This window comes from Theobroma cacao, chromosome 3, assembly GCF_053813885.1.
Source record: "Theobroma cacao isolate CCN51 chromosome 3, ASM5381388v1, whole genome shotgun sequence".
NCBI classification, from domain to species: Eukaryota; Viridiplantae; Streptophyta; class Magnoliopsida; order Malvales; family Malvaceae; genus Theobroma; species Theobroma cacao.
The window spans coordinates 41,991,556-42,003,152 of NC_142641.1; the positions used below are offsets into that span (position 1 = coordinate 41,991,556).

At 29.4% G+C, this 11,597-nt stretch overlaps 1 protein-coding gene across 1 annotated transcript; it reads right to left on the reverse strand.

The window, feature by feature from the left end:
- Positions 1-7,979: 7,979 nt before the first annotated feature.
- Positions 7,980-11,394, reverse strand: LOC18606076 (ubiquitin family protein). The gene is made up of 7 exons (XM_007039490.3): positions 11,009-11,394; positions 10,181-10,313; positions 9,830-9,900; positions 9,650-9,728; positions 9,455-9,564; positions 8,733-8,797; positions 7,980-8,261 (listed from the first exon to the last, which is right to left on the reverse strand). The coding sequence occupies exons 1-7, from the start codon at positions 11,126-11,128 to the stop codon at positions 8,168-8,170; spliced, it is 672 nt and encodes a 223-aa protein (XP_007039552.3). The 5' UTR covers positions 11,129-11,394; the 3' UTR covers positions 7,980-8,167.
- Between the last annotated feature and the right edge of the window lie 203 nt (positions 11,395-11,597).

Genomic DNA, 11,597 nt, shown 5'->3' on the forward strand with positions numbered 1-11,597 from the left:
TTTGATAAAGAGTTATCATTAATATGGAGGAGAATATATGTAAAGTTCGCTTACCCAAAAAAGTTGTAACTTCTATGGTTTTCTTCTTTTTTTTTTTTTAAATGTGGAGATTTATTTAGATACTTTTTTAAAAACCCTTTGATCATTGTTATGACTAAATGGTTTGCAATCAGTGATGTTGATTGTTGGTAGATTTCAATGTTTGTTTTTTTTTTTTCCTTTTTTCTAGCATTTAGTTGAAAAATTGGGTTGTCATTTTATTTAATTAAATTTTACATGAATAATTATCTAAAAATATATTATGAATAAATTGGTATAAGTAGCAAAAATAATATTTTAAATCAGTTAAATTATACTATTTATATTCTAATAAAGTAATGAATTTAATCCCTATATAATAATTTGTAAAAATTAAAATTTTATATTTTTTAAAATTAATAATGTCAGTTTAATTATTAATAGTATTAAATTTTTTCTATTATTTCTGTTGACACATATTTTTTTGTTAATGTGGTATTAACTTTGATGATCTATTAATGATGAAATGATATTTTTTTATATATTTAACAACACTCTTTCACTTTTTTAAATTATAAAACACATAAATTCAATTTTTTTTGTTTCACAACACTATTTCATTAAATTTTGAAAATTTATTCGTAATTTTGATTTGTTTATTTTTCAATATTGTTTAAAGTTATTAACTCACATTAGATAATTTTATATCCACATTTATAAAATTCATATTAACATTTAGTCATGTTATATCGATACTACTATTACATTATTCGTAAAATACTACATCATCATTTATATTATCTAATTTAATGCGAAATCAATAATAAAATATCATATCAACACAACTAAGCGCCATATTAATATAGTTAATAACAAAATTTTAACACATCATACTGACATTATAAAATTTAAAAAATACGATATTCAATTTTTATAAATTATTATATAAAAACTAAATTTACCATTTTAATAGAGTATAAAAATTAATTATATTATTTGACATTTTAAATCCCATCTATTAACCCATATCAACACATCTTTCATTTTGTTGTAACATCATTTGGAACAACCACAATGACCATTCTTTTTTATACAATGACTTGTTGGGTTTGGATAAAAAATTTTAAATTTGAGTTAAGACATTCATTTTGTAAAAAGTAAATAAAATCTCTTTTATGCTATCATATAATTGAATCCAGATAAGAAACCTTAAATTTAAATAAAATTTTAAGAAAATCTCTTTTATTTTATCATATAGCACACTATGAATTCAAACGTTACATTTATTCTTAAAACTTCAATATATTTGATTTATAATTGTAATTGTTAAACTAATTGATTTTTTTTTAGGTTTTTGAATTAATTAATTGATTTAACTCAGCATAGTTGGCAAATATATTAGACCCTCCACCATTACAGAAAAAGGAAAAATACATTCTGTTGTTTAAATTGGCCTTCAATTCTTCTTTTTTTCGTACATACAAGCCAACGACTAAAGATAAACTGAACGTGGCGGAGATGGTGAGATTTAGGGATTAGGGGGCCCGGGCGTGGGGTCCATGATAAATCAGTTGGTCAACGACCAAAGACAGAGTCCCCGATATGTGGGGTCCACACAAGTGACTCTACCTTTGATCTGATGTCATCTTTGTCGGATTTCCCTTTTCAGCTTTTATCGACACCTAATTTTTTTTTTTAATTTTGTCTCAGCTCGTACAAATTATTTTTACTTTAAATAGTACTAATTCATTTTAAATATTTTTTCATACATATATAGGTTTTATATTTATTTAAGTAATTAAACAAGTGCTACTTATAGTTAAGTCCTTCGTACAAGTTTAAATATGTTATATAATTTATAATATAAAAATGTGCAAATTTATATATTTCATTATGAGTCGATGATTGAATATGAAGAAAATCTTGAAAAAATGCATAACGTTGAATTTTGAGCTAATGATCATATTTTTTCCCATAATTTGAGTTCAACTCATTTTAAGATATTTAAAAAAAATTATATTCAATGCATCGTCAATATAAACTATCAATGAAGTATCTCATAAATATATAAAAATAAAATTTTAAAAAAATTAAAATTATGAATATATTTTTTAAATTTTTTAACTTTTAATAATATTTTATTCTCAATTAATGCATAAACTTAAATTCAAATAACAAATATATGTATATTTATTATATAATATGGTTGAATTATTTGTGGGAAAAAGGTGAGGGGTTGGCACGCTCCCTTTGGACAAACAAAAATTTGTCTTGTTGAGGCGAATAAATAGGCAAGTTGTGGTCTTTTTCTCGCATTTGAATTGTTTAGTTGCGTGATGTAGACACTCAGCAGCAGTCTACTAAAACCCTTTTTCTCCCCCTTTGTTTTCTTTCGGAGCATCTTTTTTCCATTTTCACTACGACTCCTATCATGCACCAATCAATGTTTTTCTTTCTTTTTATTTTATTTTATTTTATTTGACCTTAAAGCAATGTCACCTTCTTTTCATTCATTGCAATAATAGACTATACGAGATTATTAAGTTTGGATCCTCCAAATCGTAATCTCATATCGTGACGCTTCATTAACAACTCATCTAAATTTTAATACAAATATATGTTCTAACACAATTAAATAAATATACTTACATAATAAATAAAAAATTTAAATAATAAAAAATTAATTATCTAAATTGTATCAATTTATTACTTTCACACAAACTCTTAATTTTTAACAAAAATTGACAGACATTAGATTTAATATCAATTGATATTTTCTGTTCATATGATAGTCCAAGTGGCCATTATATCGTAACCACGTCATATGCCACATGATGGGTGTGAAAGGGAAAAAAGAAAAAAAATATTTCTCAATTGTCACATTATCACATTATTATGCCTTATGAATTGAAAATATTAATTAATGTTGAGTTTGACTATTATTAGTTTTTGGTTATAGATTAAAAGTCACCTGGATACAATAAAAAATAAATTTTTTATGCAAATCAAATGATAAAGATTTTTTTTAATATAATAAAAAAAAACTCCATTGTATACTATTATATAATTCATGGGTTTTTTTTTTTGTTATTTAAGTCAAAACAAAATGAGATGATCAAAGTCATGTGTCCAACTTGAGTTCTTGAGTTTTATTCCTAAAACTTTTAGAAATTCTATTCATTGAGAGATATTATAGTGGAATAATTACTTTCTTTTAGAGATTATTCAATCTCTATTTCATTCAAATGTCAAATTGATGACTTGGTATCTAGTCTATATAACGAAGCATCAACCTGTGAAAAAAGAAAGCAAAGAGAATATTTATTTATAGCAGCACCATTTATAAATTAAATAGTAATTTAGTTTAAGCAGACTCTTTATTTTGATGATAGCTTTTTTAAAAATAAAAATTCTTTAATTTTATTCTCATTTTATTTATTTATTTTGTGTGGATTCGATTAAGGTCACATCAAATTAGTGCAAATAAAAGGATTTTTTTTTCTTTTGTAAATTACTTATAATGGATAAACAAAACATAGCTTATCTTCAAGTGAAATTGTTATTTTATTTAGACTAAGACAAGTCTCCTTAAAAGACAACAACTTTTTGTCAATCCAATTGGCTTTAGAGTATTCCTCATAGGCTCAAACTCGACTCGATTACTACGCCAACAAGTTAAATAAATAAATAAATAAATAAATGTTTAAATATACTTAAAAAATTGGCAATTTGCAAAGACAAAGTCTTGAAAAAAGTTCAATCATGAAGAAATATAAGTTCCTAAATTATTAGAAAAAAAAAGCATCAAAGATCCCCAAACAACACATGTACCTTTGCATTAGTTGACGGCCAAAACAGTTTTTTAATTTTTGATTAAGTTAATATAACATGATATATTTAATAATAATTCATCGGTTCTCACTTCGAGGAATAATAAATTTAAATTTTATATTTTTATTATATTTAGATTTTTTGAAGTGAAAATTAATTGTTTAGTTAAAAAAATTAAAATGACTAAACAATTTAAAAAAAAAAAAGTGATTTAGAAGCTGAATCTTTGAAAAGTGATAAATTTTTTTAAAGTTGTATTTGCATATAGATTACATCTCAACTACCATGAATTTGTCAATTACATATATAGAAGAAAACATGGCTTTGATTTGATGCGAATATATATATTTTTTATACGAATTGAAACAGCTTTTAACTTTAATATTACGTAATTGACTCAACTCCAAGAATTATTATTTTTTATTTGTCAAAAAACTGTATTTTTCCAATATTTAATTTAGGGAGGCACCATTGATCGTACCTTAGCTTTCTTTATAAATTACACGAATTAATTGGATTTTTGGTTTTGGATTATCTTTCAAGTCTTTTTCTCATGCATGGTAGCGACCACAACAATCTTGACCTGCCACCAAAGGAAAAAATCTATTCTTCTATTTTTTCAAATTATTTTAACTAAACAGCTACTTTTCTGCCACAAAATAAAATAATGTCAGATCGTCAAATGGGAGAACTGATGTTGAAAATACTATAATTTATTGTGTAATTTAATCAATAGATTTAAAAGTACTAATATGGTTAGCCAATTATATATTTTTTCCATAATACTATAATACCATTTTTCTTTAATTTAAGATTAAAGAAACCCGTTAACCTAAACCTAGAACCGATTTAATGATACGTGTATGTTTTTTTATATATGAAAAAAATGGGGTTTCAATCCTTCTTCAATGTGAAATATTCAAAGACAGGATGATTTTTTTATAATATGTATGTGAAACATGGACAACTTGTTCTTTAATTTCTCTGGGTTAACTGCTAGTTGACTCCTGCTGGTTGAGATCAGTCTACCACTTTGATTTTTAGTTGTTTAAACAGCGATCACTGTTTTTAAGCAACGCATATAAGTAAAGATTGTAGAAGAAGAATAGTTTTAAAACGAAGATGCAGAAATTGAGTGATTGAGACTTGAGAGAGATAGTAGGTGAAGGATGGGGTCAAGTGCATCCTACGAGAAAGAAATAAACAGGCATTGACTTTGTTTTCAATTACGTGCCGTTGAGGATTGGGAGTGCATTTTACCACTAATAATAATATATTTTTGCTTAACTTTATTCATCAACTCTTTCTCTCTCTCTCTTGCACTCAATTAATAAAGAAAAGAAAAACCCAAAATAGAGAAAAGATTTGGGAGAATTTTCTTTCTGCTTCTTTGAAATTTTCTATCTGCAATTTGATTTGGTTGCATAATCACTTTAATTCCTGGAATCTCAAATAGAAGTTGGACCTAAATTTTATTTGAATATTCCCATGTCAAAGTAGTGGTATTTGAACCTATCAAAAAGGCCCCGTATCTCCATGTAATCTCAAAATATTTTAAAAAAATTGCAACGTTGATTGAGATTCTCAACCTAAAACATATTAATTAATTCAAAATTTACAGCAAATTTAGCTAAAAAATCTCTATCCTTTTAAACTTATAATCATAAAGGGTATGATGCAAAATACATGATACTGAACAAAGGGATGGATATTGGGAACGATGATTATGTAGATCACTTTGGAACCATAAAATTTAGAAAATTTAAGTTAAGAGGGGATCAAGATGAACAGTTTGTTGCTTGATTGTCAATTGCCTAATGTGGGATGCTTTGACCTAGGATTTTTAGGGTTTATATATATATATATATATATATAAATAAATAAATAAATAAAAGAAGAAGGGAGCAGAGAAACTAAAATCATTGATTACTCATAATTAATAACTTCTCTTCAAGTACATTATGGTGAGCTCATTGACCCCATGAATTGATTAGCATGCTTGATTAGGTTTTCTTCTTTTTTATGGGTATTTGAATTCAAACTTTTGATAAGCACACGGTCGCCACCTAACCCACCCTCCCCAATCATCAAAACTTTTTCTTGGTTCTGTACAGTGGCCTTCCTACATGGGTTTGGGAGGCATTTATTGATTCAAATTCGAATCATAAAATCCATTGAATTTGATTATCTCGGATCGCTTTTCAATTTTAATAAGGAAAAAAAAATTCGATTATTTCGATTAATTTTTATTGTTTAAAATTTATAATCTAGTTGGTTGAAAATCAATCATTAATAATTTTTTATATGACTATAATTAATGTTTTTTAAATATACAAATAAAATATCTCAATCTTAATTGAAATAATTAATCTAATAGGTCAAGATAATTTAGTTTCGATTTTTTTTTATTTTCTATTATAATTTAGACAGTTTTGATTATTTTTAATAAAAAAATCAACTGATTTGATTTTTAAAATTTTAAAATCAAACCGATCAAATATTTATGTTTAGACATCGATATGATTGAGCATAAAAAGTTCATTTGTTCCAGACATTAATAAATTCAGAACAAATCTGGTTCTAACTCGTAAGGTCATCCAAACTTGAGTGAATAAATAAATTATGATTATGATAACGGGGAGATATATATATAAAAACTGGGGACTAAAGGCTAATGGGCACATGCCTTTATCGAAAGTCCAAAACACAGCAAAGGTCAGCATCGCAAAGAGCATTGCAGTGTAAATCCCTAGCCCAAAACAGATTGAGATTGACTAACAAGGCACTTAGATCCTAAGAATCTAAAGAAATGGAGAATAATGGACCTCCTTAGAGTCCATGGACTGCTGCACTTTTGATCTTATAATTAGACCTTGTCCGGTTGTTCCCGTAGGACTCATCAAAACCGACCATTTTGACTATCATCAGAACGATTTTAAGCAAACCCAAAGTTTTGATTGAATTTGACTCTGGAAGATTTGAAACTCGATATAGGTTTAAGCCTCTGCCAGAGGTCGGGAGAAAATGAAGAAAAAATATTGAGTGGACGGCAACTGCCCTCTGCCCCATGGTTGAATCAATTGTCAAAACCAACTAAAGCTTTGCTTTCATGTTGACATGGCTTCTTTATTCCAGAATCTTGCAGAGGCACAAGTCAAAGATTACGTGCCCATGGATATTTTCTGGTTCACTATCCGCATGCCTTTGACAAAGCAAAATCTAGTAATGTCTGGCATCTTATTCAAATATCTGTTTTGCATCTTCCTTCTGTTTTTTTTCACCGTATCAGCAAAGCTTCCGCCAGGAGGTTACCAGCAATTTTCAGTTGGATTAGATTGTTTTTCAGGTTCTTGTTCGCCACATAGCAACAAAGGAATATAAACACTTGGTAGCAGGACAAAATGTGTTGAAGCCCTTTGTTGTTTTATGACCGTAGAAGGCAAATTTTTATGCGTATTTCTCAACCAATTGTCAGGTAGCAATTCCAGAGTCGTAGCAAAAGGATTCAGGGGTCTATCAAACGTTTAAGGTTCTAAAACTGCAGAACTCCATCACATGATACTGCAAATTATTCCTGGAAACTACATGAACCATCACTACATCCTTTGTGTTCATGACTAGATGTAGATGATCGTTGTCAAGATTATTGTTTTTTTTTCCCTTCTTAATGGTTTGAATTAAAGATCTCTACCTAAACCCTTAGCCCCCCAAATGACAAATGGAAATACTCTTGAATGCTATTACAATTTAGGAGTAGATATTTCAAAAGGGGACAACATCGAGTGACAGAAATTTGAGTTGTGCCTAAAAGTCTTGAAAGTACCATGTCCTTTTTGAAGGGTGCATCACATCCTTGAGCACCCTCTGGAGAAACTGATCAGCACAAAGTTTATACTGATCTTAAACAAGTTGACATACAATCATAATTAAAAATCACAAGTGACATAAAAGATTCATTTGGATTGCATCAGAATTCTGGATTCAAAATGTCCTGCAGCAGACCTCAAAAACTCTTTGGCAACTACATGGAGTACAATTTCACATCTGAGCCAGATTTCGATTCCATAACCTCCCACAGCCATTGCACAAGTCCAATAATTCATTATTAAACATGCCTTAATTCCATGGTATTGATGTGAGATAAAGGTTATCATTCATACGGATCCTTTAGTTCATGATGAAGATTTTCGTTTTCTATTAAGGAAACAAAGAATGATTGAAAGAAGTGTTTACATCTTTTCTCCCTTTAAGATGCAAAAAGGTCAAAAACATATTTACAAGTAATCATTTTGATAATCACACATGGTGTGTGACTGGCTCAAAACTGACCTGTCCTTATATCTCTATCTATAGCGTCTGCGTTGAGGGTCCCAGGAAGCTCCCTAAAATCTTCATTGAAGATGGAATATGCACTGTAGGTATTGGAAAGAAAAAGATAAGTTGCCATGGAAAAAAACATAAGCAGTCCATGTTGTTTAAAAAGAATGTCACATTCTATGAGGGTTTAGAAACTAAACAAAGACCCAAAAACAACCACTATGATAAACCACAAGAGGTTCCATTGCATGAATTACGTTACAATACGATCATTTCCATACTCAAGAAAATCATCTAATTCTTTCTCCACAAATATCTTTGGAAAAAAATAGTAAAAGAAGTTAACAAAATATTATTTCAAACAAAATTTTCATTTAATAGTCTGTTCAAAAGAGTTATGAGGAGTCAGTGACCTTGGTCCTATAAACTACTGTGACAATTTTACCATCAGACCAGGTGTCAGAGTCATGTAATAGATATTTGTTTCAACACAAAATTTCTTGTTTTTATCTCCACGTTTATGTTACAAGCTTTTGCTACCATAAATTATAGAGTCAAGAAAATACCTGACATCACCAGGTTGCCGCCGTCCAAGATTCAGGAAAATTATACAAAAGCCAGTACCAAGTATCTGAGCAAAAGAAGGGCAAGAGAAGATATGAACATCTTTTGTAATGCAAATGATCCGGATAATCAAAATAAATTAAAATTGAATGTGTGATAGTTTGTCTGTGTCTTTCAATAATCTTAGTCCTCATCTCTGAATTTGCATTGCTATTTGTTTTATATAGAATAAATTTGATCCAAATAGCAATAGCATGGACAATTTCGAAATCTTTTCCTTTCCACAGGTTTCTGGCTAACACACTTCATACATATACAAATTATAACATCAGATTCACTATGAGCATCAGAAGTTATTGTTCAAATCCTCTTAAAATTTTTTTAAGGTAACATCAAGAAAAACAAGTATTTTCTTCTACTTCTCCTTTGGACGAATAAAATGTAGACACCCACTGTAATACACTAAAAAAAATCTAATCTACTATATTAAGACAACCAAATGAAACATCTTTCTACAAAAATATGACCTCAATAACCACAACAACCTCTATTTTATTTCTACTGCATCAAAGAAGAAACCAGTATTCCCCGGTGTTTCATGGGAAATACAAAGAATTTGGATAGGAGTCTAACTAAACCATACAGCCCCACTTCCCAACAAGAAAAAGCAGATACTGTGCAATATACATAAAGAGTTGTACTAAAGAGACAAAAGCCAACTTACAAATAATGGTCCAAGATCCCATTTATGGGCAACAGGCGCCAATATAAACCATAAAATAATAAAAGCCCATGCCTTAAGACTGAGAGAAAATATTGCTATCAAAAGGATATCTGCAAAAAGACACAAGGGATGGTCAACCAATGAAGTGTTAGTATTTGGTAAAATAACAACAGCTCAATTTAACTTGATTCTCACCAGGAAGCCTCAATCTATTATGTAAAAAAGAGTAAAGCTTCTTCTGCCATCGGCTTGTTGACTGCGGGAGCTGAAATTTCTATTCAAGAATTGAGGAAAAACAAAAATATCAACTAAAACACTTTGATTTATCAAAGTGCATCCAAGCTCAGTTTAATGACAATGTTAAGTCAGTCATACCAGATCTTCATCATCGTCATCAATATCATGTCCAACTGGCGGCTTTGGTTTGACAGCAACAATGAGGGAATCTAAAAAATTGATAGAAAGTGCTGACATAACAATAGCAAAACACTAACCAGGACCAAAGAACAAAAACAGAGAGATAGCTGCAATAGGCATGATAAGAAAGTTACTTTGTTCCCAAAATATCAAATACTCCCGAAAATTTAAAGAACATTGATTTTCAATTATAAAAGTGAGGGAACTCGAGAAGGGACTGTTTCCTTCCTCCAACGCACTAATGATACTAGTACATGGTGAAAGCAAACTACAGAATCAAAAAATATTGTTAAAAGGCAAGATCTATACCACCATCATTGAGTTGAATATAAATGTCATCCCCATCTTCACGGTCATGCAATACCTTCCCTCGCAAGATAAGCTTCAAATTTTCTACTGGCAAACGATTCTTTCCAGCAATCAATTTTCTCAAATCAAGAACCTAATTTTGATAACATAAGATGAGCACATCATAAACATGTGTGATGGATGGTATTAAAATTTTTTTAATCAAGCATGCTTTCTCATAACTATGCATACAAGCTAATACCATCAAAATGAAAATGAAACCTAAGATGCCCTTAATGTTTTTGGATGCTCATAAGTGAAGCAAAGAATCACTTTAGAATCTATCTTGGAAAAGTAAAATTAAAATACAATAATGTGCAGGCTCTATGGACCTTAATGTTCAAGGTACATCTACAAGACCTCAATAGATATTTAAAAAGTTGCAGTCCTTTCTACAAGCATAGACATCTCAGACTGCATGTCAATTTTCCTGCTTGCAAGCACTCTAGGCGTCTCTCATTCCAGTATGAGAAATAAAGTGTAAAATAATACTTAACTGACCCAGCACACAGTCATGACTATATTACTGAATCATCAACTAATTTGTTTAACTTTAAGATACAACAGTAACCAAATATCAAAGGCTTAAATGGTTCAACCATAGAAATGAGACTTAAAAGTCAGATTTGTAAACAAATTTAACTCCCTGAATCTTATCTTAGCCATGATACTCCACATTAAATCTTACAATTTTGTTGTAAGCAAAAGGACTATTATAATTCAGCAAGATCACAACCAAAAAAAGATGCAAAAAGTGAAAACCATAAAAACACACAGAATAAAACGTACTCTGATGGAAGAAGGGACATGAAGGCGAGTAGGGCGAGCAGGGCCAACGGTTTTGAGAGTAATTTCCGCCATCTTTTCATGTTTTCCATCGGTTTCCTCTACAATCTCTTCCATTCTCATATCATTATCTGATCTCTGATGGGTATGGATGAATTTACTCTCTTTCGTTAATTTGTAGGAGAACAGAAAAAATCAAAGACCCAAATCTTGTCGAAAGCTCCAAGCTTTAGCCTTTTTCTTTATAGCTTTTTCAAAGTCCTCACCGTAGGAGACTTCTCGGATGGAAGCTTGGAACTTTCCCAAAAACACTGGATCTGCCCACGAGACGAGACTAGACCGACCCGATCCTCTTTCAATTGTCGGGTTTAGAGAATGAAAATATTAAAAAGATAAGAAGTTAGTTACTTGATTTGTTGAAATAAAAAATTAGAGATCAAACATTAAAATTTTTTAAAAATTTAGAGATGATGAAAATAAAATAATAGCAACACTTACTTGATTTATTAAATTTATGAATCAAAACTGAATTATTGAAATATTTTTTAAATTTAAAAATGATGAAAATAAAATAATTTTAAAACTTGAGAGA

Excerpts from the sequence above, each read along its gene's own strand:
- LOC18606076 (XM_007039490.3), bottom strand. The coding sequence starts at position 11,128 with ATGAGAATGGAAGAGATTGTAGAGGAAACCGATGGAAAACATGAAAAG. Across the intron at positions 9,729-9,829 it reads ATGACGATGATGAAGATCTG|AAATTTCAGCTCCCGCAGTC; the intron begins GTATGACTGACT and ends ATTCTTGAATAG. Across the intron at positions 8,798-9,454 it reads GGGATCTTGGACCATTATTT|ATACTTGGTACTGGCTTTTG; the intron begins GTAAGTTGGCTT and ends TCTTTTGCTCAG.